The sequence below is a fragment of the Erithacus rubecula genome, assembly GCF_903797595.1.
Source record: "Erithacus rubecula genome assembly, chromosome: 14".
In the NCBI taxonomy this organism is placed as follows: Eukaryota; Metazoa; Chordata; class Aves; order Passeriformes; family Muscicapidae; genus Erithacus; species Erithacus rubecula.
This window is the reverse complement of record NC_136666.1, coordinates 2658681-2684767: the sequence shown is the minus strand read 5'-3', so window position 1 is coordinate 2684767 and position 26087 is coordinate 2658681. Positions and strand designations below refer to the sequence as shown.

Below are 26087 nucleotides of genomic sequence, written 5' to 3'. Positions count from 1 at the left end.
CTGTGCATGATGGATACAAGCCAAGACCTGGAACGGACATCCGAAGAGTAACTCTAGGATTCAAGGTCATCTAGAGGATGCCAAAAAGTGACTCAAGGTGAAGAGACCAGCAAATAAGACACAAAAATTATATTGAAATCCACATATTTTGACAATTTTTACATTTAAAGGGGGTAGTCAAGGCATTTGTTTATTTTAAACTACATTTTTCCTTTGCTACTTCATGCAGCATCCAAGTGGGACAGTCCCCTGCTCTGCTCCCCCCTGCTCCTAACAGGAATTTGCAGTAGCTCCTGCAAGTCACAGGGATGGAAACCAAGATGATTTTTCCAAGAGAAGCTGAGCAGGGTTGAAAGGGCCCAGCCCTCCCCTCCCCTCAAAGGGACACATAGAGCCAGCCTATCCTTAGGGGCCTTCACACCAACAGGGATTTCATCAACTTCCTCCAGGACCTGGAAGAGATCTTTAAAAGCACACCACAACCCAACAGAGAGAAGACAGGAGACCACAGCAGAGCTATGCCTGCATCTTATTTTAAATCAGGAACGTAGCAGAAAAAAAAAAAAAGCAAAGTATCTCTGTAGGTGAGATGAGAGCTTGTATGAGACCCAGTTGTCTGAGCTCTCCACAGAGATTTCTGTGTTGATCTCACATCAACAGAGACAGGATCCAACTAAAGAATATCAATATTCTTTCAGGGGATATAGAGACAGATCTCAAAGGGTCCAAGCAAACTTGGATCTGGATGCTTAATGCACAAGTACCTACACCCAAACCTGGACACACTGTGTATCTGCCCAGGATAACCAGCTGCTTCATGAGCTCCTGTAGCTCCTCTCTTCTTTGTTGTCCATGATGCCATTGACATGATCCAGTCTCAGTGCTGTCCTACCCAGAGCATCCTCACTGCACCACAGCCTTTCCACCCGAACCCCATCTTCCTTGGCAAAAAAAATTTTGCCTGGCTGAACATCATGCTCTGTCTCTTCATGAGCTTAGAAAACCTCTAAAAAAGGGCTGACAAAAAACACCAGCAGAGTCCAAACCTATGACCCTTGGCTTTGTCTAACCATGGTTTGACATGGTATGAACAGTCTAAGTTATAAGAGAACCCTACACAAAGAGACATCTCATCCCTCCCAAAAGGGATGCACATCCATACCTAATGAGAAACTGCAATGCAAGACTTTAACAGTAGAAAGTAATCAGAAGAGTAACAACAATCCTCAAATCACAGGTATTTATCTATTTTATTTTGCCTAGAAAAATTCTGAAAACTCCACTGAAACACCATGGAGCCACCTGCCAGCTTCATGCTGGTTACCAGCAAATGGATTTGGACTGTTCTCCTTCCAAATTTAACTTTAGCCAGACCAGATCCTCTTCCAACTGCAGCCTGTGACTAGACCAGCTTAATGAACTCATGGAAAGGCAGTAGGAAGCAGCAGTTTAACAGGCTGCAAGTGGAAGGCTACACTCTGCAAGCAGTGGATCACAGATAATCTCATTCTACTTGGCCACCTCCTACCTAAATACAGCTCAAACCATTTCCCTTCTCATCCTGCAGCCTGTAAACCATAGGTGGAAGGCAACAGACATGAGACACCTAAAGCCATGAAGAACCCAATCTGACTTTGCAGACAATCCTGCTGGGAGCAGGATTTTGGATCAAGTGACCTCTTGAGTTCCCTTCTGACCCAGGGGAGCCTACATTCCTCCATCAGAGACAGCATTAAGGTCATGGGGGTTTTGTTAGGAATAAAAAGCCATTGTGGTGAAGGCATGGAACTCTCACCTCGCCTGTAAGGTTTTTCCACAGGTACCTGTGAAAAAGGGATCCACAGATTCCCCTCACAGACAGAATAACGCTACCACAAGGTCTAACAAAACTGCAACTCTTGATAATATTTTGAAAACAGACACAAAAATTAGTTCAACTCTAAAAATCCATGTTCCCTCCTGAATTTTTGTACTTTCTGAGCTCAAAGGGTTTGTTGAGTTCCACAACAAAAAGTTTACAAGACACAGAAGTTAAGACATGGACACAATCACAGGAGCGAGACGTACATGTCACCATGGTGTTCGACCTGTCAAACACGGCATGAGATTTAATATCAAAGAGACAAACAAAGAAAACAAAGACTATTCCATTTCCCTTTTTTCCTGTTTTCATCCATTATCTGGCAAGAGTTTCATGTGTTTGGTTTCTGTTGTCTCAACTCTGAACACCTGTGCCTTCACATGTATACCCAAAACCTATGGAAAAATTTGGCTTGTGTAACAGAAAAATAAAATTCCACAAAAACAATCTCAATTCCAATGATCCATAGATATCCCATCAGCAGCATTTTGTCCTGAAAATTCCATAAGAAAACCAAGCTTTGTGATAATCTCAGCCATCTAACCTGTAAACACAGCAGAGTATTTTTGAGTCATGAAGCCCAAAGAATTGCCAAGCTTTTCCCCATAGCAGGGAAGCACCCAGACAGACACCAAATCTCCAGTGCTACTGCTTTTGTCCAAAAGAATGCTAGAGAAAGTCTCCAATTTGCAAACTTGAGCCGTGATCCTTTAAATATTTATGCTCATGTTTACTTTGTCGAGAGGGGAGAAATCCCGTTCACTGGAGAGGAAGTAAAGCAAATGTCGGCATGCAGGACAAAGCCTGAGAAATTCAGATGCTCTTTCAAACCTCAAAACAAAAAAACCTCACATGTTTCAAAACTGAAACCAGCACCCAGTCCACCTCAGGGAGCCAGAGTTCAGGCTAGGCTGGGAGCTTCATGCCTTCAACCCCGGTGTTTTTGCGTGCAAGAGGGAAGGCAAATTCTCTTTTATTTACAAACCGAGGGGATGTAGGAATTTCTGAAATCAAGTTTGACCGGCTAAGATGCTTCCAGTGGTTCAACGACCTTGTTTGCTCCCTCATAAATGTATTTTTAAAAGAATTGAGTTCAAAAGTTGCACAGTTTAGAGCAAGAACTAGAACTGGGCAGAAAATGGCCACACTATACTCACCAAAACCAACCACTCCAAATAGCTTTAGAAACTCTCTGGTCACCCTTGAATGACAGAATCCCAGACTGGTTTGGGCTGGAAGGGACCTTAAAAGCTGATCTTGTTCCACCCTCTGCCATGCAGGGAAACCTTCCACTATCCCAGGTTGCTCCAAGCCCTGTCCAACCTGGCCTGGAACATTTCCAGGGATGGGGCAGCCACAGCTACTCTGAGAAACCTGTACCAGGGCCTTCCCACCCTCTCAGCCAACAATTGCTTCCCAATATTCCATCTAACCCTGCTCTCTGGCAGTGGGAAGCTATTCCCCCTGAGCCTGGAACTACAGCTCCTGAGGAAGATTCCCTCTCCATCTTCCTTGTACACCCATTTCAGACACTGAAGTTTGCTCCCAGTTTCCCCAGACCTGAGGTATTTAAGCTCCAGGACTACAGGACACGTGTGATCCCAAGGATGTCCAACCCTGGTCTTCCTTGCCAGTTTAGTGGTGCCGAGCTGCAAAACCAGTGGAGGGACCAGCACTGTCCCTGTGCTCCCAGTACTCCCCCTGTTGACTTGTGGGCATGTGAAGGAGTGATCCATTCTTCCACCCAGAGCAGAACACTGTCCTCCCAGAAACCAAGCAGAGGATGAGGATTTCATGTCCAGCCATACCTTGACACAAACTAAACTAAGACTGCACAGATAACTTGGGTTTCACATTGCCAAGTACCCCACCTCAGGTGCTTCACATTCTCAGGGGTTTTCCAGCAAACCTGATCAATGCTCATGAAATGCACCATAAACATCCCAGATACAAATGATTTAGGCATAAAGCATTCAGATTTGCCTAGCAAAGGATCCCAAAGGTTTGACTGTCCGAGTGGTTTAGTACAGGTGTTTGTGAAGGATGCTGTAACAGCAATAGTTATATTAGGCATTTGATACCTTTAATCTTAAAATGCAGCTTTCCCACCCAAAATAAGAAGGAAAAAAGGGTGAAAATGTGGAGTTTAAAAATCATAACAGGAGCAGCAGATGCACAGAACAAATAACTCCACAAAACAGATCTACATTTTAAATACATGATGAATTACAATAAAGCTTTTTCCAAGTGCTGCTGCTGGTCACCAGGCCTTTCAAAATATAGGAAAAATCTCTAAAGCTGCCTGATTTATACATTGATCACAATAAATACATAGATAAAGAAAAAATTGAACAAATGTGCAGTTGCATTATCATCGATAGCCCAGAAAAGAAAATCATTATTAGTTGTGTGCCAGGGCTGCTGAATTACCTTCCCTGCCATCAGCAGCCTGACTGACAACTTTCAAAACAGTCTTGGGGATCAAAAATTACAGCCAGAAGAGAGGGCAAAGGCTGGGAGTGCCTCAGTGAGAAAAAAAGGCATAGAAAACTCTCTTATTTCAATTAAATGTAAAAATGAGAAAAGCCATTGAAATGGGTGAGTTTACTCAAGGACACAGGGGAAATTGTGTGACTGTAGGGTGAGGGGCTGGAAAGATGATGCTCTTCAAGGATAACACAGACTCTAAGCTAGCCTAGGCTCTAAGCTAGCTGGAGTTTATGGCTAAGGTCAGATTTGTAAGGTCGTGCTTAAGGATTCACAGCCCATCACCGCAGCATCCATGCACCTCCCCATGGGAGCACAACGCTCCCCGGTGATTTCCTAGCAGTCCCATGAGAAACGAGTCAGGAAAGCACTTGAGCCAGCCAGAAACCCAATTCCACACCTAGCAATCTACAGAGCGATTTATTACAGCGCTCGGTTATCGACTGGGTGAGACACCGCGCCGGTTTTCCTCCCCGTAGCAGCAAATCTCCTTCCTCTGCCGCTACGTGATTATTTTTTTGATCTGCCGATGGGCAGGGACCGCGCTGCAGCGAGGGATGGGAAAGCCATGATTTCTGCTGAGCTCACGCTCCCCACTTTATCAACGTCGGCTGGATTTGGGGATAGGAAAACGTACATGGAGGAGGAAGAAGCCGCAGGAGAAGCAGAAGGGCGGCAAAACGCCCGGCTCCGAACTCACGGCAGGTCCCAGCGCAGGTCACGTCGGAGGGGGTTTATTTCCTTGGGATAAAGCGAAGGCCGTTTTGGCTACGTTTAGGAAAATTCCAGAAAGAAATATCGACCGTTTTAACCTTCCGAGGAGCAGAGCTCGCACAGGGGTCCGGCGTGCCAGGGTGGGAACTGCCGTGAAGTCCAACACTGTGCTAAGCAGAGCCAGGTATACCTCATTCCGACGGGTGGGAATGGCTGATGGGGACTCGGGAATGGCTGATGGGGACTCGGGAATGGCTCTGCGCGGCGTACCGGGATGCCGGAGCCACGGGGCGTCCGCGGGCGACCGCGACCTGCTCCCGTCGCGATGTGCACAGCCGTGGCCTCAGGGCTGCTGCCACACTCAGGGCTGCAGCCCACGGCCCCACTGGTGACACCGGGGACGCCTCTAAGGTAAATCTCCTCCCACCCCGCTGTTTTTTCCATGCCCTGGGTGTCCAACCCACCCACCGGCGATGAGCGGCACCGGCTCCCCGTGCATGTGGGGAGTGGGAGGTGGAGGGGCTGCCCCGCACCGCGCACCCGCCGGGGGCGGCTCAGGCGGGGAGGATCCCGCACCCCCCCGCGGGGGGGACTCCGCGACACCGGGCAGACCCCCCGACGCCGGGGAGACTCGCCCTCCTCCGCCGAACAAAGACACCCGAGGGCCCCGCGATGCTCCGGCGGGGTTCGCCTCACGACCCCCGCCCCACCGCTCCCACCTCACGTGCGCACCGGAGGCCCCCGCCCTGCTCCGCTCCCCGCCGCCGCCGCCACCGTTCACCTGGCAGTCGGGGCGCGGCGCATCCCTCGCCCGCAGCCGCCGCCGCCGCTGAGAGGGATCCCGAGGGTCGTTGGCTGAAGGAGGACGGTTCTGAATAGAGGAGCCGGGGGTCTGTGATGAGGAGGGTCGGTGCTGAGGAGCGTCCCAAGGATCGGTGCCGAGGAGGCTCTCGGGGGTCTGAGCCGAGGGGGATCGGAGCAGAGGGAGGTCCGTGGGTCCCGGCAAGGAGGGGTGCGGACGGCCGCTGCCGCCACCTCCGCCGCCGCCCGGGCGCTGCCCGACTGCCCGCGCGCGCGCGCCGCCCTCTCGCGCCCGCCCGGCGGAGGGAGGGAGGGAGGCAGGCGCGTGCCCCGCCCTGCCGTGAACACGCCCACGGACACCACCCCTCGTCGTTACGACGCGGACGCTTTACGGCAGCGCGTGGCAACCGAGCGGCGGCGGCGGGCGATGAGGCGGCGGGTGAGAGCCGGGGAAACACGGGAGGGGACACGGAGGGACATGGTGGGACACCATAATTCCATTTACATGGGCGCCGTGTCTGGGGGTGGCGCCGGCCGCAGCCCTCGGGGGTCGGTGCTGGCCGGCCTCGGGCCCGGAGGCTTTAAGCCTGTGTTTTAAGGGGAAAAAAGGGTAACATGGGCAAAGGAGTGGAGGTGTGTTACGGTGCTGTGGGTGCTCCTGCCCCAGGCAGGCCCTGGCCGCGGTGCACTCTTGTCCTTGCCCTGTAGTTCCCGTTTGTTCACATAAGAGCGGCGGTGGGGTGAGCGAGGTGCTCTGATGCAGCAGCGGGGGCAGCAGCGGGGGCAGCAGCGGGGGCAGCCCCGGGGGCAGCAGCGGGGGTAGCACCGGGGGCAGCAGCGGGGGCAGCAGCGGGGACAGCAGCGGGGGCAGCCCCGGGGGTAGCACCGGGGGCAGCAGCGGGGGCAGCAGCGGGGGCAGCAGCGGGGGCAGCCCCGGGGGCAGCAGCGGGGGCAGCAGCGGGGACAGCAGCGGGGGCAGCCCCCGGGGCAGCCCCGCGCTCCTCCTCCGTGGGGCGTGGGACAGCCCCAATCCCTTCCCTGACCGAATTCCACTCCTGACCGAATTCCTGTGACCTGCAGGTCTTTCAGGTAAGTTTTATTCCCTCCCCGTGCTCCCTGGATGAGACTCTTTCCGTGGGAGGTGAGTGCATGGCATTCGGGTTAAGGCTCTGAGCTGGGATCCCGCCGGTACCTCTGGGACATTCCCGGTACCATCGCTCATTTTCAGGCGTTCTGGTCGCTGAGGGTTTTCTCCTGTTAAACTCCAGGTTTTGGTCAATCTTATCCTGGGGAGTAAAACCCATTGTGTGTTGTTCCTGTGGCTCTTGGTTTTGTGCTCTGGGAGATGCTGTGACACCAAGAAAGGTGCTGAATTGCAGAGTCTCTGGTTTGGGGAATTTGTCCAGAACAGAGAAGTTTGGGCATAGTGAGTACAGACTTTGAGTATTTTCCTCTGATTTCAGCACTCATGGCCTGCTGAACCTTCAGAAATAGGATGTTCTTGTATCATGCAGGAATTATAACCTGCAGCTGCAGAGATAATTATTTATATATAACAAAAAAGGAGACAACTACGCTTCTATTCTGGTTGAGTTGTTTAATTTCCCTTGTGTTTCTCCTCTGGCTCTGTCAGGAAACACATAAGTCCAGACATTCAGGTGTCACCCAGCCTGGCTCCTGTTGGCTAATAGAAATTAATGTTCCTTGTCTGATCTTGTTCCATTAACAATTATCCAGACATTTTATCTAAACCCTCTATTTCCAGAAAAAGTGAATAGAAAACTAAACCACAGGGTCTTTTACTCTTGATCTTTAAAAGACAAAACCTTCTCTGTCTTCCCTCCTGTTCCCTGAAAAAGTCTGGATTCTTTGTCTTCCAGGTGGCCATTTTCCTATTTACCTCCATGTTCTTTAAATTAGGAATAGGACTCTAGTGACGTGTCACCTTAAACTATTCACTCTGGAGGTTCTTAACACCTTTAATTTATTGAAATAGACTCTAGGAATCTGATTCATCCTTAGTTGACACTCCCTTTGCTCTGTCACTGCCTTTTTACACTCAGTTACAAAGTCTCATCCTTTGGCTCTCAAGTGCCTTCAGCAATTACCTGTAGAGGGTTATCTTTAATGGTGTGAAAATGACAGGTCTGGGGTGGTTTTGGTCAAGTGTTGAAAAACACAGGCTTTGCTTGCATCTGGACACAAAGGAGCCCCATCCATTAATGGATTGAACTGGCACTAATGTCAGCAGCTAATTTGTTAAATTATTACAACTTAAGTGAGGGAAACTTGACCTCTTGCCCTATTGATGCAACACAGCACCATTTTCAAATCTGTAAATTGAATTATGGTGTTTGTAATGCTGTTTTCTCTCTCCCCATATTGGAAATGGGGCAGCTGAAATCCCTTGGAGGAGATGAGAATTCCAGGGAGTTTGCACAAATTCCAACTACTAATATGCAAATAAAACAAACCAGCAAGACACTTGTTGGCAACCTCCAGCAAATGTTCCAGGCCTGTGCCAGTATTTATTCCTATTTTTATGGAAACTGAACAAAGCGTGCCTGAGCCTTCAGGAAGAGAATCCTGGCTGTGGCTGAGCAGAGCTGCTCCCAATCCACGTCAGGATTTCAGCACTCCTCAGAGGCTTGCCTGGTTCCTCTGCAGATCCATCTTTAGCTCTTATGGGTGGTTTGCCCACACAAAGCCACCTCACCAGTGGCTTTTCACAGCCCCATCAATTTGTTTTGGTCCTTCCTGCTTACCTGACGGCTCTGAGGGAGCCTCCCAAGGGTTTTCCTTGGAGCTGGATGTGGTGAGTCATCCCACGGAACTCACAGGCAGTTTCACAAATACCAGATGGCAACAAAATTAAAAGTAGTAGCTAGTGGCAATTAAGCACTTGCATTCTCCTTCCTGACTAGAGGAACCTGCCAAATGTCATGACAGGAAAAAAAAAACAAAAAAAACCAAAAAAAACCAAACCACAACGATGTTTCTGCAGAGTGGAAAATTGACAGAGCAGGGGACACATGCTTCCCTCACCCTTAATTCCATTTGTACTAGAGTGGAAAGCTGTTGGCTGAACTTCTACATGTCCAGGACAAGATGAAGCAGAGAGAACACAATGTAGAGGAAAATTTAGGGCATTTCATGGGCACATGCAAAAAGTATTTCAGCAGTGCCCACGTTAAACCCCCAAACAGGATATTTGGAGTATGTTCAGATCCTTAAACCAGACTATATTCTGTCAGGCTGAGGAGTTACTGGGATTCCATTTGGATTCCTTGTTTTTATACTGGAAGGGTTTGCACCACGAGCTTGGAAATAGTTGAAGCTCATTAAGATGGGAAGTGTGTCCAAATACCATTGTGTTTGGCTCAGCATAAACAAGGGCTGTTCCCTTCCTCTGGTGACTCCTGCTGCTCGGCATCTCTGGGATCCTCCAGCCACATGTAAATGCTCACTGGCTGTTTCATGCCCCAAACACTCACCTCGGCCCTTCCTTCCTATGTCTTACACACAGACCATGGCTCATCCATTCTGCTCCTTGCCTCTCATGTGCCAGGGGACCTTTCCAAGATTTTTGAGAGATAAAGCCCTTAATTTATGCATCCCAGGCCAGGCAGGGTTATTCCTCATGATTCACGTCACAAGAAGAAGTGTGAATCTACTTCTTCCTAACATTCCTGCTTCGTTCTTCTTTATCATGATGGAAAATTGGTGACTTATTTATAGTGAATCATTAAAGTGATCTTATCATTCTGAGCTTTCACACGAGGCTTTTAGAAATCTGAAGATGTTTTCATGCTGCCTTTGGGACAGAGGAGGGAAGGGTGAGGCCAAAATCAGGTTCATGTCACCCCTGTCCCAAGTTGTGGCATTTCCAGCCCTGTCCTGGCCAGGAAAAGAGCTAGAGGCTGAGGATGCATCACAGCACTGGGGAGCCTGGAAGGGCTGTGGGATGTCAGAGCTAAAGGAAAACCAAAGTAGATACAGGGGCTCCAAATCAAATTTCCCTATGGAAAATCTCCTAAATCCTGGCTATATAGAGAGTTGTCATAAAAATTTCCATGGTTGGGAACTGGTTTGTTTGTGATCTCATCTTGCTTTGTTATTCCTTACTCAAGGCTGTGCCTCCTGTGCTGGTGGACCAGCAGGTTCTCCTGGAACAGGTCATGCCTCTGGCACATAGATGGGGCACTCTGTGCTCAGAGAAAGGCACAATATGTCTTTCAGACAGCCCCAAAAGGTTTTTATTTAGGGGAATACCAGTGATGCAAAGAACTCCAGTGCTTGCCCACTGCACAGGTAAAACACTGAGACACCCAAACACCACCTGACGTCTGCATCACTCCTGGTTTCTGTGCAGGAACTGCTCTGAAACTCCTTTGTTGTGAGGTTCAGACCCTCAGGACAGAAGGCTGATCTCACTGGAGCCACAGCAGCTTGCTGCTGTGTTCTCCATCTGCTCATAGTCCTGCAAATATCCATCTGGGTGGGGAATCCCGGGCTCTCACTGCTGCTGAGAAGGAACCTGAGGCGTTTGTTGGGCAGTACCACACGCCAGGTGCGATGCAGGTCCCGAGCCCTGTTCCCTGTGTGTGTTGCAGCTCTGGCAGTGCCCTGGAGCAGCGCAGGATGGATCCCGTGGTTCTCAGCTACATGGACAGCCTGCTGAGGCGGTCGGACGTGGCGCTGCTGGAGCCCCCAAACTGGCTCAATGACCACATCATCGGCTTCGCCTTCGAGTACTTCGCCAACCAGCAGTTCCAGGAGTTCAGTCCCCGCGTGTGTTTCATCAGCCCCGAGGTGGCTCAGTTCATCAAGTGTGCCCTTAGTCAGGAAGAAATAGCCATATTTCTCCAGCCGTTGGACCTTCTCCACAAGGAGCTGCTGTTCCTGCCTATCAATGACAACTCCAGCCAGGCTGCTGGGGGCACCCACTGGAGTTTACTGGTTTATTTCAGGGACAAGAAGTGCTTTGCCCATTACGATTCCCACAGTAAATGCAACTCTGCCCATGCCAAGCAAGTGGCAGGGAAACTGGAGGCCTTTCTGGGAAAAAGAGGGGGCAAAGCCACCTTTGTGGAGGAGAAGGCGCCGGCACAGCAGAACAGCTACGACTGTGGGATGTATGTGATCTGCAATGCTGAGGCTCTGTGCCACGGCTACTTCCAGGGCCGGATGGAGCCTCTGCTGCAGCTCCTCACCCCCTCCTACATCACGCAGAAGAGGTCAGAGTGGAAAGCTCTCATCACAAAACTGGCACAGAAGTGATGGGGATGCACCTTCAGCCCCCAAAAACTGCCTTCCCAGTCCAAGAGGCAGCACCCCCAGTGCCTGAGGGAGATGCCCATGCGCAGGATTGTCCCAAAGAAAAAGAATGTAACCCCTCTAGCATGGCTACACCCCCCAAACACCCCATTCCCTCCAGGAAAAGCCTTATTCTCCTCTTGAAATCACTGGCCTTTCAACTTCTAATGACAAGAGTCATTTTGCTTTCAAAGAAACCCTCTCCATGGTAAATTTTTGAAGTAATCGCTGTGGCGAAACAGGTTGCTAAAGAGACTTTTCCACCTGTGCCCAGCAGGCAACACATCCTCATCAGGTGGTTTTAGTTGGCTCCAGGCATTGTCCTTCCAAGCCAGGTTTAGCAAATGCTTTTAAACCCAAGCCCCCGAGTGCTTTATGTGGGCAGTTTTGGTTTGTGCCTCCTGTTAATGGTATTGGAGCAATGTGGGATTTAGCAGCCAAGATTTGTACCCCTGAAAACTTGACATTGAGATGTCACTGCAAAGGAAATGCTACAATTAATTTAAGAACAGGGCAAAATCAAAGTCAGTTTTCATCAGCCAGGTGCTCCTTGGCCACACAGTGATGGCTTTTTTTGGTCCCCCACCCCTGCTTGTTCTTATTGCAAATTAAAACCCAACTCTTAACTGCTGGAAGATTAATAGGAAGCTGAGAAAGCCAATCCTAGGAAGAGAAAATTGAGATGAAAAGCAACACTCACTCTTTGAAGTCTGGGGTTTTTCATTAGGATTTTAGGTTGTCTCTGTGTGGGGAGGGTTCATCAGTGCTCCCCAACCCTTGTTAGTGGTCGCTGCTCTAACACAAAACCAGTTCTGTTACTTGAGAGAAAAAAAAAAACCACACCAGGGAGAACAAAAGGACAGAGTTTGAGGTATAAAAGCCAAAGATAACTGTGGACTCGTTGAAGTCCTTAGTGCACTTCAGAAAACTGAAACACTTCTCTTCCTGTGCTGGATGATGACTGGGAACCCAGAGTGAAACCTCTCCTCAAAGACAGGCTTAGCAGTGTGGAAAATAAAAATTAAACTGAGACATGTTTGCAGGATAAGGAATAATCTTAGCAGAGAGATGAGAAGCAAAAAGCAGGTTGCTCAGGTGGTGTCTAGCTGAGAAACCACACCCCTACCTGAGAAGGGAAATCCGGGTTAAATACAACCCTTGAGGAAGGATTATCTTTAACCTGGAGCTCTTCACCACCGGTGTGTGCAGCAGCACAGCACTGAGGGGATGGAGGGCTTCCCTTGCTCCAAGTGAAAGTCAATAAGTCAGCCCAGGCTGCCCCAAAACACCCTCATGGCAGCACTGGGGCCTGACAAGGGTTGGGGCCATTCCCCTCCCTCCTGTCACTGCCTGGACAGGAAAGCAGTCTCCAGCACCAGCCCTTCCTGGAAAACCCACTCAGCTGGAGCCAGAACAGGATCTAGCCACTCACTGAAGGGGATTCCCTTTGGACTCTGAGGGGCTTTACGAGAACAATGTCACTGCCACTCCTAAATCCTGAATAAAACTCAGAGCAAACCATGCAATTCCTGGTGTCATCCAGTCCTTGCTGTCCCTGCTAATGCTGTGGTGCAGTGCCACAGCATGATGGCTCTGACTCATCTCTGACAGTGCTGCCTTGGCTGATTTGATCTCTCAGTCCTATTTTTAGAGGTTGGCTTGGGCTGGGGAGGGAGGGAGACAGAAAATGGGATGGTGGGTGTGACATGGGGAACACCAGAAAGATTTGAGGGCAGGGGCTGTGCTCGTCCAGCACTGCCCTGTGCTCCTCATCCGTCTCCAGGCCAGCAAAGTGAGTATCCAGGAACATTCCCTGCACCCAAGACATTTACATGGCATTTCTTTACACAAAGAAAAGCAAATAGGCTCAAGCAGGTTGTCATTGGGAGAACCAACATGCACCAAACCGGGCAGGCTGACACCAGCTGGGAAACAAAACCAGAGCCTTGCAACCACATCTCGGCAGCAGAGACCCCCCAAAGCACACTGTGGGTTCATCCCAGTGCTCCTCCAAACTTTCTACATGTCACTGCACCTGTGGTTCACCCCACCACTGGCTGTAACCAGAGTCCTGAGAGGAGACCACATTCCTGGCTTGGGCTCACCACAGGGACCCCTGCACTCCAAGCTCCTGCTGTTGGAGCACCCAACAAACATCAGGCTGGGCACAGCAGACCAGACCCCTCTCCCCAGTCCTCAACCTGTAAACCTCTTTTTGGGACCTCACTTTGAGGTTGGACCCACTAAACACCAACTTGTTTGTTGGAGAAACAGCCCTAAACCCATTTCCACCGGGTAAACAAGCTGGGTGAGTCCCTGGCAGGGACAGGACGGCGCCTTTCATCCTCCAGGTCACCCACGGAATCAAAGGCTGACAGCCCCATAATGCCAGGGCTTTGAAGAAACCAGACCATGCCCCTCAGGCACCCCGGTGTTAAACCCCGCCCAAAACAGGTGACACCACCCCTGTCACCACTTAACCAGTGGCCACCATGGTTTTCAAGTTGGGCAGTATTCATGCATTTTGCTGCATGGGCCTGGCCAGAAAAAGGAGTGGAATTGGGTTGTGGATGTGCAGTGAGGAGGAGGAGAAAGAGGAAGGCCCACCGTGCCCACCCCAGCAGGGTGGGGCTGCAACTCAGCTCCCTCCCCCGGCACCGCTGTCCCCAGGGTGGCCCTGCCACCAGTGTGTCACATCCCGCAGCCTCTGCTGCCATCTAGTGCATCCTCCGTCAGAAGCACCCCCGTCCCCTTGTACCCATGAGAGGATGGGCTGTCCCCATGTCACCCACATCCTGAAGGGACACTGGGACAGCACAGATTTTGGGGTGCCCGGTTTTGGGGCTCCCAGCCTAGCACCGCTGTGGAGGACGCTGGTGAGAGACAGTAATGTTCTAGAAAATCCTGGGTTTATTTTCATTTCATTAAAAGCTGTTCCAAGCCTGGAGCGAGCAGTGACCTCTTCCCCAGGGCACCAGGATTTGGCCCCGTGAGCACTTTTAGTTCCCAAAAAAACAGGAAATAGAAACCCAAAGGAATCACATAGGAATCACCTTCTGCCCCAATGTGCTTCCAGGGGGCTGTGGAACAATTCCTGTGAGACAAATCCTGCAGCATTCAGCTCCATGCTGTGGCAGGGTTAACACTACACTCCAGGACATTTTCCAGTGCCAGCCATGGGCTCCTTCCCAACGTCTTAATGGGGCAAGCAGGACTAACAATGTCCACCGGTGCCAGGTGTGCACCCCAGCAAGGACACCTGCTCTGGGGGACCTTAAAGTGCTTTGCAAGGGACACACAAACACACACCCCCCTCTCTGCTCTCAGTGCTCCAGGAGAGAAGGGCTTGTACCCCCACCCTTGTGTGTGGGATAGTTGACACCCCCAAGGGCTACTGGGCCCTTTCTCCCTATCCCCACAGATCATTGCATTCAGGGCCATTTCTCCAGGCATATTCACAGGGATACTGAGACAGAGACAAACAGGTGGGTTCTCCCACAGCAGCAGTGGCAACTCATCCACGTTTTTGGGGGTTCCTGGTGAGCCCAAGGTCATCTTTTAACAATAAAAAATCAAATCTGAAATAAAAACCAGCGTCCATTTTAGCAGCAAGTCCTAAGGGAAGGTCCAAGTGCTCGGCAGCCCTGAGCCATTGTCCGGTGCTACAGCACAGCAGTGTCCCAGGGAGAAAACAGACTTCCAGTGGGATGGGGAGTTGGCACTGGTGGCCAGAACCTGGCTGGAAAGTCCCACCAGGAATGAGTGCCCGAAGAAACAGAGAAAATACTTGGTCCCATTTTACTGGCCGAGGGAAAGCCAGACCACATTTAACAGCCATGGTTGGGAGGACACAGCACCGGGATCCATGGGCAGGGTGCCACCACCTCAGTGTCCATCCTCAGCCAGCACCTGGGGAATGGTCACCTGCAAGCAGGGAGTGGGGTAAGATGGGATGAGTTACTGCAGAGACTCCATAACCCTTCCTGGTGCCTTCTGATGTCCTCAGCCCAAGAAGATTCCCCTCCTGTCCATCCCATGCTGGTACCCATGGCCTTAGCCCCCAGGCATAGCCCAGCTCCAACAAGATGTCCTGGTGCTTCCTGCAACTGAAGAACCAGCTGCAAACCAATGAGGAAACCTCTTCCCAAGCTCCAGAGTCTCAGGGACAGCAGAGCTTCCCAGTCACTCAAACCAGCAGTTGATGGGATCACCTCCAGTGTGGAGATGGCACTGTGGGTTCTGCCAGCCCAACAGCAGGCTCAGCATAAGGGACAAAGCATTCCTTAGAAACATCCCACAGAATGGAGCCATTCTTCTTTGCACCCACATTCCCTCAAGTCCTTCACTCATGGCATGACCTGTGTGTCCCAAAATGTGCTTGAGGATCCCTCACCTCCTGTGGCCACGGGAGAGGTAATCCCGGTTCAGAGAGCAGAGCTGCTGCTCCAGACGGAAGATGCGGAATGCCAGGTACGAGGACGACACGACCAGGAGACAGATGCTGGGAGCAGAGGAACAAGCCAAACACCCAGTTGAGACTGAGACCAACATTTCCAGAGTCCCCCCAGCTTCCCTGCACCCTCAGCAAACTTACAGCACGATGAAAATCTTCAGGAGCTGGTAGTCGGAGGGTCTCAGCTCTGCCACACAGCTCTGCTCCACCTCCAGCTCTTCCTCGGTATTTATTGCACTTTCTGAAAGCAAATCCAGACTCAGAGGCACAGCCACACTTGGCTGATGCTCCTGCTCTTCCAGCAACCAGGAAACATCAAATATTCCTCCCTCATGGGCTCAGACACTGCAGCCAGGAGATCCCAGCACATCCCCAGGACTCCATCACTGACTCCCAGCCTAATCTGTAAGGCAGAATTCTCCTGCACGAGAGCAGAGGATGGATGAACACACTTCTACGGAGATTATCACCCAGAACCATGTGGAGCAGGGCACAAACCCATCTCCCTTACCTGAAACCAGTGGCTCCTCAGAGGTGAAGGAGCTTTCCTTGGCACTCAGGCTGCTGACAGAGGTCCTGTGGATGCACTGGTAGTTGGCATCAGGCAGAGACAGTGACAGCGAGGTAGGTGACACCTTCCTCCACTTGCCCTCGGGGACAATCACCTCCTGTGGGAACAGTCCTGGTGAGCCATGAATGACACCAGCAGTGCCATGGATATGGTGGGGCCAAATTCACTCAAAACCCTACAGCATCTCCATGGAGCACCAGCGCATTCAAAACATCATCCTGAGGGAGAGCTGATCTTCCATGACGGCTCCACAGGAATTCAGGCTCCTACTACTGTAGAAGGACCTGCCCACGCACCCCACACCTGCCCCAAATACCAGCTGCTGCCTCCTCCACCCCTTGAAGTTCAGGGCAGTCACCTGGAACTCTCCAGCATGCCCCAAATAGGGCAAAAATGTGCCCCCAAAAGACAAAAAAACAAGCGGGTGGCAGCTGGCACAGAAAGCGGCTCCCCCAAAAGAGAGTTCCCAGGGCTGGAGCTGCCAAAGGGCTGCATCCCACAGAAGTACCAGGAGATGCTGCCAGATCAGCCTGGCTCACTCCTAATTCTGCCCTTGAAATGAATCTTTAACCCCTGGCATATCAACAGACCAGGGTGACATCCCCCTTGTCATCCTCTGGTGCATCCCAATTGTCACTCCTGCACCCAGCCTGAAGCTCAGGACCAGCAGCCATGGAGGACACCCTTCTCCAAAGGTGCAGGATGCAGACCCCCATGCTCCCTGGATCATGCCATGGTTCAGCAGGTGTTTCCCTCTCCCATCCTACTCATCCCACAGATTTTTGGATGTCTCAAAACCACGCTGCCAGCCTGTTATCCACATTTCCAGCTGTGAACAGCATCAGCTGTCAGGGTGGTGGCATTTCCCACATGACTGAAGTTTTTCTGTCTATAAACAGACAGAATCACTGGCTGTAGTCTTGACCCATCTGGGGATTAGGGTTCCAGAGGACAAGCTGTGATGGCAGCAGGCACATCCTTGCACCCTTTGACAGAAGAACCAACTCTCCCCTGACTATCTGAGCAGCCACCAGGCAGTCTCAAACCCAGCAAGGGGACCAGGCAGGCCCCCTTCACCCACAGCATGAGGCAGGGGGTGTCTCCTCTCCTAGAGCTGCCCTGACCCTCACCAGTGACACGGAGTCTGGCTCCTCTGACAGCTCCTTCAGACTCAAGCTCTTCTTACTGGAAACCTAGATGGGGGGGAAAAGGATCAGGCATTACAGTGCCACCTCTCCCTGCTTCAGCCTCAGCCACAAAATGGAATTTGGGCTTTTCTGCTGAGACTCTGAATAGCAGCTGCTAGAACTTACAATCACAGGGATTTGGGGCACGAGGAAAGGGCACTGCATCATTGCTTCCCATCACCAAAAACCTGGTGGGGCTATGGTTAAGCCAAGGGCTTCCAAGGACAGGATAAAACATCAGGGAGTGAAAAAAAAAAAAGGGCACATCTGGGCAGAGCCCAGAACATTTCAAAGAATAAAACCCCCAGTTTGGCAACAGGGCTTAATCACTCAAATCGTTGCCCTGGCACAGCTGGCACACACCCTCATGGGCAGGGCAGAGCTCCTGCACAGCTTCCCATGTGCTCCAAAGTCAGGGGGAAGAGGTCCCCACAGTCATCCTCTCCAGCTCAAGGGCTGATGGATGTCTTCCCCCACTTAATTTAAACTCCTGTTTAATTTTGTATCATTTTTCCTCACCTTAAAACTTTAGATCTGGGCAAAAGGCAACAATGTGCAGAGTGGCAGAACTAGTATTACCACCAGATTATAAATAATTCATACCCACGCCCTGAGAGAGAGCAGAAACTCAGAGCTCTGCCTCATCCATGACCCAGAAAAGCCCACGGGGACAGGATGTGCCCAAGGCATGGCTCCTGCCCCTTGTCCCATCCCTTGCTGCAGTGAGGATGCTGGGAATTGGAGAGGCCTTTGGGAGCAGCCCAAAGCCTTGGAGGCAGTGATGAAGAGCTGTGCTCAGCCCAAAGGGCAGGTGCAGAGCCTCAGGGCCATGGACACACAGTGGGGGTACCTGCAGGTGGGTACAGACTCTCCTCAGGACATCATAGACGCTGTCACGAGAGATGAGGGATACGAAGATGTACTGCAGGAGAAAGAGATGAGCTGTTCAGAGAGATTCCCCCCATCCTGAGTTGTTCTCCACATGCAGGGACAGGCAGAGACATCATGCCCTTGAATCTACCCCTTTTCAGGAGCCACATCTCCCCCACGGGCATTTCCCTGCAGAGCTTCCCTGCTGTTATTTTTGCAACCTGCTAAAACCTGGACCAGATTTTTTTGGGGCCAGTCTTGCTCAGTTGCTCTTCCTACAGCTTTCCCAAGCTTAACCCAGAGGGACACGGCAGTAAATGGGGCCAGGACCTACAGAAAACATCTCCAGGGATGGAAGGGACACAGGGCCACACTCACCCTGCCTGACACAGAGCCTCTGTCTGATGTGCAGGGCAGCCACACATGGCTTTGAATGCCCAAATCCTGCCCTATGCCACTCCCTGCTAAAACCCACCTCCCAAATTCTGCAGGAATAACTGCCTCCAAAATCCTGCAGGAACAATCCCTTCCCTGACAGGGACAGGCAACACACAGTGCTGGCAGCAGCACCTGGGTAGGAGAGGACTTGGACACACTGCATCAGCTCACTGCAGCCAACAACATCCAACAGGATTTAAAAGCTGGAAATGCAGCCCCGTATCCAAGTTTTCCACCAGCTCTGGCTGAATGCCAGCCCAAACCCTTTCCCTGCTTGTGTTTAAGGAGTTTAAAGGTTTTACGTGAGCCTGGCAGGGATTTGTCAGGCTCGGCCGAGTTTCACTTGGGCTTTGCTTTGTCCAGGAACAAAGTGAAATTCAGGAACAAAAGCAAAGCTGTGGTGTTTGCCCTGGCTGGCAGCCAGCACAGAGAGCAGCGCTCACTTCCTAACCAGGGATGGGAATAGCTTCATTCACTGCTCTCAAACCACGTCCAGTTTGGACCTGGGCATCTGCTGGGTGCTGGTGTTACCTTTCTGCTGGCAGTGGTGGTGATGGCCAGGCCATTGGGCAGCAGACGAGCTGTCTTGTGCTTCTTTATCAGCTGTACAGACACCACTGGGATCACAACCTGCAGGGCAGGAACACAGGGATGGACACAGCACAAGCACCATCCAACCAGCCTCCCTAAGATCCACCAGGAGAGCCCCCCGTGCAAGCCCAGGGAGGGTGAAAAATAAGGCAGGTTGTTATTTTTGGCAGGGTAACTTTGCTGAAACCTTGAGCTTCCTTCAGGTATTTGCTGAAAGCATCACATATAAATAATTCAGTCTTTCAGCCCAGTTTTAAAGGAAGTCATCTCTTCCCAAGATCCCCGTCAGCCACAAGACTAATGGGGAAACATCAGATTGTAAATCAAGAAGAAAAGCCAAGAGAGATTCAAATCCCGCCCCCCCCTAAAACCTTTGATCTTCCTTCAAGCATCACTGCAGATAGAAGGAGGTTTTGCATCAGGGAATTTTAAAACATACCAAATATTTGGTTTCCCCAGGCTGATGCCACGGGTCATCAGAGGGGGAGGGACAGCTGTGCTCCCCTTCTCATTAGAGCCTTCTGCTGGGGATTTGGTGATATTTGGGTGCAGGAGGGGATAAGCTGTGGTTACAAGCCCTGAGGGACCAGTGTGGGCTGGTGCCCACATTACCTTAATGTCCTTCCCAAAAAGGTTTGCGTAGAAGCAGAGCCAGTTGGGGGAGATGTAAAGCCTTCCTTGGATGAGGATGTCTCTCTGGAGTGCGCAGGAGCAAACTGCAAGGCAGAGAGAGAGTCGTGGCAATCCCTGTGCTGGACCCTGCCCCCTCTGTGCCCATCCCTCACCCTGCCACTCACCTTTCAGCACGCTCTCCTCCGTCGGGATGTCCTTGAACAGCTTATGGTACTGGGAGTTGTACTTGCTAGCAGCCTGAAAGCAAAGCAGAACAAAGTTATCCGGTGACCTTGCCGAAAAGGAGACCCAAAAATCCCTCTCCTGCAAGAAAACCTCCCTCTGTCCGCACCCGGGAGCGGCGCTGGGGGGTCCCAGCAGGCTGCAGACAGGAGCCCCGACGGATGAGAGGAAGGTTGGATGATCCAGCACGCGGCGAAGGCTGTGCCATCCTCCCAGATGAACATTTCCCTTAATATCTATGGAGGCAGCTAAGCCTCAGTGAGGAGCCTGTTTTCTGCCAGGCTCATCTGCAGGCAGTTGATTTTGCCCAGCGGTTTCTCTCCTCCTCCTCTTCCCTTATCCGGGACACGGTGACAACACTCGCTTTGCGCCCATCGCGCCGCACCATCCAGCTATTTATATTCCTTCAAAGCCTGCCGGCAGCGCGGCGGGAGGCTCGGCAGCTCGGCCCTGAAACGCTCCTGTGGCGAAGGTAAAGCTCTGAATGCTCCCACAAATCTGCTCAACTGGTCCTGTAAGGCAGCTTTGTGCCCCCTGCCCTCGGGATGCTCCCCAGGGATGCTGCACCCCGAATTCCAAGGCAGGAGCTGCTTTGCCGGGATGCAGAGAAAGCTGGCACAGCAGGGCTGGTTTGTGGCAGCCAAACAAGCAGAGCCCTCCTAGCCACAGGTACAAGGTCACCTTTGTGCTCTGCACCTTGTCACTGGATGAGCTGGGCCCTAAGAGGATCAAGACTCAGTTGGCTCAGACACCTCCCAGAGGGATGCTGGGATGGTGGGGGTGCCAGTGGGAGCACTCCAGGAGAACATGGAGGGCATTGACACCAAGAAACACTCCCTGGTCCCAGCACAAATCCACTGCAGGTCCCGTCACCCTCTCAGATGCCTCTGAGGAAATGGAAAAATGTTTTTCTCCTCCATTTTCTTCACAGGAAAAGGCAAAATGCCACTTTCTGTCACTCCTTCCTCTTCCAGGGCACCTCTTATCTGTAGATGGACCAAAACCATCTAGTTTGGGCATGATTTGAACAACCAAAAAGGTTCAAATGGACAGAAATTTAAGTGCTCTCAGTCAACATTTCCACTTTCTCATTTGTTCTAGATGGAAAATCCTGGAAGCATTTGCAAGGCAGAGCATGGGCCACACAAAACCATCACCAGATCTCCCGAAATTAAATGCTGGAGGCTCTGCCCCACATCAGAACCTGCCTCTGGCTCCTTCAAGCCCACACCTGAGAGCTCCTCCTAGGGCAACAGGCACACAGCAGCCTGGTCATTCCCAAAGCCAAAGGCTTACCACTTCCCGGTGGCATTTCTTGATGTCCTCATCCTTGAGGGTTTCATTCAGGCGGAGGCTGGAAGGAAAAATGATAATCACCAGGTAAGCAAAGAGACACAGGTCTCTCACCTGCTCCCTAAAACGTGTGCTGCAATATGAGACATGGAAAAATGTAAAGGACTGAAGAGAGACCCCAGGAAGCCACACTTTGGTTGTCTCCAGGATTTATGGTGGCATTGGGCATTGCTGAGGCTCAGTACTGGCGGTTGAGGGCTGATCTCTGATGAGAGCCAGTGAAGGCACCAGGACCAAGGTACTTCACACACACCCCAGTTCCATGGGAAGGAGCCCAGAGCTGACCTGGCAGCAGCTTGGGACAGGCTGAGAGCTGGAAATGTGCAGCTTTGGCTGGGACAAGGATTCCCAAGGGAAAGCAGAGGCAGGAACTTGGGAATGTGCTGAGTAGGAGCTTTGGCCATGCACAGGGACATCCACCCATGTCTATCCCATGGACAAATGAAAGGACAAACCATGGAGAAAGCAATATCCTACCAACAACCTCAGAAGTGGAAATATCATCCCCTTCCCCAAACCCTTTTCACTTCCCTGCTTTTTTACCCACAATATTTTAGGGAGAAAACAAATTAGCCCCCCTTGTGTTCTGCCCCAGTTGGCAGGCAGTATTCAGGGCTCAAAGGCAGCAGGAATGCCACAGCAGGACAGAAAACAGAGAATATTCAACCACAGACAGACCCCGGCATGCTGCTCCTCACCTGCCGTCGAGGGAATCCAAACTCTTGTGCTTGTGGAACACCTCCAGCTTCTCACGACCGTGCCTGGGCTCAGGGCTCTTCAGGGGAGCTGCCTTCTCATGCATCGGCGTGGCACTGCAAGGAGACACCTGTCAGCCCCCTAGGGAAAGGGGAAAAGGGGTCTGGAGCTGTAAATCTGTTCCCTTCAATCCCAGCCTGCACACAGACGTCAGAATCTGCTGCTCAAGGACAGCAAGAATATTTCTGCTATTTCTCAAGTCACGTGGAGGGGAAAAAAAAAAGTCATTTTTCTGCCAGGGACTCCCCAGCGCTCACAATAGAGCAGCCAAATTGCTGCGGCTCCCTGGGATAACACCCTCCAAAGCACAGACTATCCTGAAAGGCTGGAGGTTGGGATGGAAAAAACCACAGGTCTATGAAACTCCTTGAGGGGATGGATTTCAGCCAGGGTCTGCTCCTCTTGGTCAGCAAAACATCATCTTCCCAGGGCAGAGCCATCAGCAGGCATATTAGAGCCGGTTATTTACCATCGGGAATGTTATCAGAGGTGCTTATCAGCCACGGCAGCCAAAGTAAACACGGGCCCAGTGCCACAGGGAGGTTATCACCTGGCAGGCCACAAAGGTGACACTTTCACCCTCTGCAAACCACCACCAGAGATAGCTGTGGCACTGGCAGCCAAGCAGAGCACGATCCCAGGGGACCGGTGGCACGGCAGAGGCAGCAAACAGCCACATGGAGCCACAGACAGACGCATGAGAGGGAATGAGTCCAGGGCAAGCACTCAGCTCACTATGCAGGGGGTGAGTCGGAGCAGGTGGGCGCCGGCAGGACAGGATGAGCTCCGGCAGCGGGACAGGCGCAGGGCTGGAGAGCAGCCCGGTGCTGCGGGCATGGCGCTGTGACACTGCGGCACAGCCCACACCGAGGAGACAACCAAACCTACAGCCTGAGAGAGGCTCCTTCACCAGCCTGTCCTGCCCTACACACATCCTGCTCCTGCTCCTCGGAAAGGAAACCCATGGCAATAATCCCCCTGATTCAGGAAGGGCCAGAATTGGGGTGCTGGATCCCAAATGGGCTGAGAGCTGACACCACGTGAGCTCCCACATCCCCACAGCCTCAGAGCCCAGATGAAAACACTGTCCAGGTGCAATAGAGCCTGGCTGACTCCCAGCTGGAGGCACTGGGAATGCTCCCACAATAAGTAACACATACATGGGGGCACAAGAGAACCAAACAGAAGTCACTGGTGCCGTGTGGTTGGAAACAGACTGGGAAATAGCTCCTGGATCCCCAAAGACTTGCCTGCACAGCCCTGGAGCACTGCAGGGATGGGATGGACACACTGAGGTCGTGGGTTTTTAGGAGCTCAGGTCAAAGGATGTGTGAGGAAGAGTAGGGAGACCTTCCTGACAAGAAGCACCAAAATAACATCCCCTGGCATGGCACTAAAAAGTGTTTTCCCTGCCTGACTCCTCAGGCATCCTCTGTCAGGGGATTCCATGCTGCCCTGAAGCTGAAACTCCTATCATGGAGCCACCAAAGCCCTCATTTGCCCTTCTCCCATGCTGGAAAAGTGCCTCCTTGTCCAGAGCTCAGCTCTCCCTGGCTCTCCTCACGTCATCCCTTAAATCCCCAAGCGCCTGCACTGCTTAATCCGGTGAGCGGATTTATCCCTAACCAGCACTGACACCGAGGGGCACCACACAGGGATTGGGGAGAGGCAAAGGCATCTGAACCCCTTCGAGGTCACCAAACACACAGAAACCTCCTAAAATGAGAAAAAACACAAGCTGGAAAGCACTTGAAGTGCTGTATGCTTGCTTTCTCTACCTCTCATGGCCACCATCAGGGACAACTCCTGGGTAAGATGATCCTGGACACAGCGCTGGCAGTGGGATGCTCCAGGGATAGTCTGTGGGCTGTTATGAGCATCCTCAGCCCCAGCAGGGACATGGCAGGAGCTGCTTTGTCTCCTCTGTCCAGATCTTGCTCCGTCCTGTCTCCTAGATGCATCAATATACATCCAGAGTTTGGGAGCACAGGATAAGGCTGGGCTCCAGGCACAGGGAGGTTTCCCTACCAAGAGGTGCTTCCAGTGCCAGCACAGTGAGGAAAACACTTTCTAGCAACTCATACTGTCACCCTCCTCGAATTTGTTCAGTAGGAAGCTGCTCCTGAGACAAACTCACTATCCCAAGTGTTCCAAAATACAAGTGGAACAAAACCAGTCGGAGTTCAGAGGAAGAGGTAGAGAGGAGGTAGAGAGGGTGGGTGTAGAAGTTCCCAGCAAAGTGAAAACAATCCAGCGACCTGATGCCCCCTTGCTCATTCCTGATACCCGCCACCCGGCACCCCGAGCCCTCAGGTTTTGCCAGTAAAACCCAGTGCTTCTCCCTCCCACGGGATCGCCGTCTCCCCTTACACGGCGCTGGGATCCAGCCTGGAAAAGGTCCGGCGCGAGCCCCTCCGTCGGCGAGCGATTTTCGCAGGATCCCTGCTCCGCTGCCGGAGAAGAGCGCGGCGGAGGCCGGAGCGAAGCAGGCAGGGATCCCGCCTCCCAGCAAACCCCAGGAGGCTCAGAGGCGGAGGGAGGCACCGGCGGGCGGGCGGCCGCGGCCCGAGGGAGCCCTGGCGGGATTCGGCGAGCTGCCCTTGGTCCTGGCGTCCAAGGTCATTTCAGTCCCGCGTCTCGGAGCTGGAGCGGAGCCACGCCGGGATGCTGGAGGGGAACGGCCGGAGCCGAGCGGCGCTGGCAGGAGAGAATGAGGCGCGACGTCAAGGCCGGAGGGAGCCCCGCGTGCCCCTCCCGCGATGTCCCCGGTGTTCCCTGCCCCAGTAACCGGGGGGTCACGGCCGGGGCAGTGCCGAGACCCCGGTGCTAGGATGTCCGCAGAGCCCGTGGCGCTGGGTCTCCCCGGAGCCGCTGCGAGCGCCCCGCGGCACGGACGGAGCGCGGCGGGAGGTGACCCCCGGCCTGTGGGGCTGTGCGGACACGATGGGACCGGGGGTCTCGCCCACCGGGCCAGCCCCAGCGCGGATCCCATCCCCGCCCGCGCTCGGAGCTCCTCAGGAGAAGCCGGCGGGTCCCCGGCAGGCAGCGGCGGGACTCCATCCCGGCCAGGCCCGACCCGTCTCTTCAGGGAATGGGCAAAGGGGTGTCGGTGTTTCCGCGCTCCCCTCAGCGCGGCGGCGCCGGCCGGGACAGGCCGAGGGGTAGCACCCGCTCCGCGGCGGCAGCGGGAGGAACGTGCTCCCGGCACCCTCCGGCCCCGAACCCCTTCCCGGTCCCAGTCCCCCTCAGTCCCGGGTGCCGCCCTCGGTCCCGGAGCCCCCCGAGGCCCCCCAGTACCTGTGCGCGGCCCCGCGCCGCCGTCATGCCCCGCGCGCCCCGGCCTCCTCGCGCCGCCACGCAGCCCGCCCATTGGCCGCCCGCCGCCGCGCCCCGCCCCCTCCCGCCCGCCCATTGGCCGCCCGCGGCCCGGCCCCGCCCCCGCCACGCCGAGCACCGCTTCCCGCCCCCACAGGCCCCGCCCAAACCGGGAGGGCCGGAGCCCGGCGGGTCCCGGCCCTTAAAGGGGCCGCGCTACAGCTTCTTAAAGGGGCCGCGCGGCGGGAAAGCGCCGGGGAATCCCCGCCGTGGGCGGGGCTCAGGCCACGCGGGGAGGGAGCGCTGCGCTCCCGGGAGAAACCGGCCTGGTGTGCAGCTGGCTCTCTCCTCCAGGCATGGAAACCCCAACGCCCACAGACCCCCATCCTGGCCCCATCTCTGTAGATCACCCAGCCGTACTGAGTCCCCCTTAGGCCCCCTCCCCACCCCAGCATATGCCTCCAGCCCTGCTGATCTCTCCTTTGAACACCCAAATCCCTGTAGAGCCCCTCCAGGCAC

At 53.0% G+C, this 26087-nt stretch overlaps 3 protein-coding genes across 27 annotated transcripts in view; 1 reads left to right on the top strand and 2 right to left on the bottom strand.

Moving 5' to 3' along the window:
* Window positions 1-6146, bottom strand: part of MYO9A (myosin IXA) — a 164032-nt gene extending 157886 nt beyond the window's left edge. For 11 of the 13 annotated variants that reach the window (XM_079317799.1, XM_079317793.1, XM_079317802.1 and 8 more), the window contains exon 1: window positions 5844-6146. The gene's annotated coding sequence lies outside the window, so the exon portion shown is untranslated. Of the gene's footprint in view, window positions 1-5794; window positions 5817-5843 lie in introns of those variants that run through there. The other 2 variants (XM_079317805.1, XM_079317798.1) reach the window with 2 other exon arrangements.
* A 45-nt stretch (window positions 6147-6191) lies between these two features.
* Window positions 6192-12703, top strand: SENP8 (SUMO peptidase family member, NEDD8 specific). 7 transcript variants are annotated; one of them, XM_079317821.1, is made up of 3 exons: window positions 6252-6612; window positions 6831-6952; window positions 10477-12703. In XM_079317821.1, the coding sequence occupies exon 3, from the start codon at window positions 10505-10507 to the stop codon at window positions 11141-11143; it is 639 nt and encodes a 212-aa protein (XP_079173947.1). In that variant the 5' UTR covers window positions 6252-6612; window positions 6831-6952; window positions 10477-10504; the 3' UTR covers window positions 11144-12703. The 7 variants fall into 7 exon arrangements, with proteins under 7 accessions (XP_079173944.1, XP_079173945.1, XP_079173947.1 ...); XM_079317818.1 differs by lacking the exon at window positions 6831-6952 and having other exon boundaries at window positions 6192-6302; XM_079317819.1 differs by lacking the exon at window positions 6831-6952 and having other exon boundaries at window positions 6218-6302; window positions 10486-12703.
* On the bottom strand, window positions 8242-25651 carry GRAMD2A (GRAM domain containing 2A). 7 transcript variants are annotated; one of them, XR_013775829.1, is made up of 14 exons: window positions 25551-25651; window positions 24624-24950; window positions 22196-22309; window positions 21441-21498; window positions 20087-20159; window positions 19902-20005; window positions 19230-19328; window positions 18241-18312; window positions 17334-17396; window positions 16144-16300; window positions 15774-15873; window positions 15573-15680; window positions 9358-9436; window positions 8242-8793 (listed from the first exon to the last, which is right to left on the bottom strand). XR_013775829.1 is itself a non-coding variant. In XM_079317814.1 (13 exons), the coding sequence occupies exons 3-13, from the start codon at window positions 22297-22299 to the stop codon at window positions 8784-8786; spliced, it is 948 nt and encodes a 315-aa protein (XP_079173940.1). In that variant the 5' UTR covers window positions 22300-22309; window positions 24624-24950; window positions 25551-25651; the 3' UTR covers window positions 8242-8783. The 7 variants fall into 7 exon arrangements, 6 of the variants coding, with proteins under 6 accessions (XP_079173940.1, XP_079173943.1, XP_079173939.1 ...); XM_079317814.1 differs by lacking the exon at window positions 9358-9436; XM_079317813.1 differs by lacking the exon at window positions 8242-8793 and having other exon boundaries at window positions 8823-9436; window positions 22196-22334.
* Between the last annotated feature and the right edge of the window lie 436 nt (window positions 25652-26087).

What these genes read in the sequence shown, in the direction of transcription:
- GRAMD2A (XM_079317813.1), bottom strand. Translation starts at nt 22,299, where the DNA reads ATGCATGAGAAGGCAGCTCCCCTGAAGAGCCCTGAGCCCAGGCACGGT. An exon ending in GGAGGAGAGCGTGCTGAAAG is followed by an intron (nt 20,006 to 20,086) that starts GTGAGTGGCAGG and finishes TCTGCCTTGCAG; the next exon opens with TTTGCTCCTGCGCACTCCAG. An exon ending in CCACCACTGCCAGCAGAAAG is followed by an intron (nt 18,313 to 19,229) that starts GTAACACCAGCA and finishes TTTCTCCTGCAG; the next exon opens with TACATCTTCGTATCCCTCAT.
- SENP8 (XM_079317818.1), top strand. Translation starts at nt 10,505, where the DNA reads ATGGATCCCGTGGTTCTCAGCTACATGGACAGCCTGCTGAGGCGGTCG.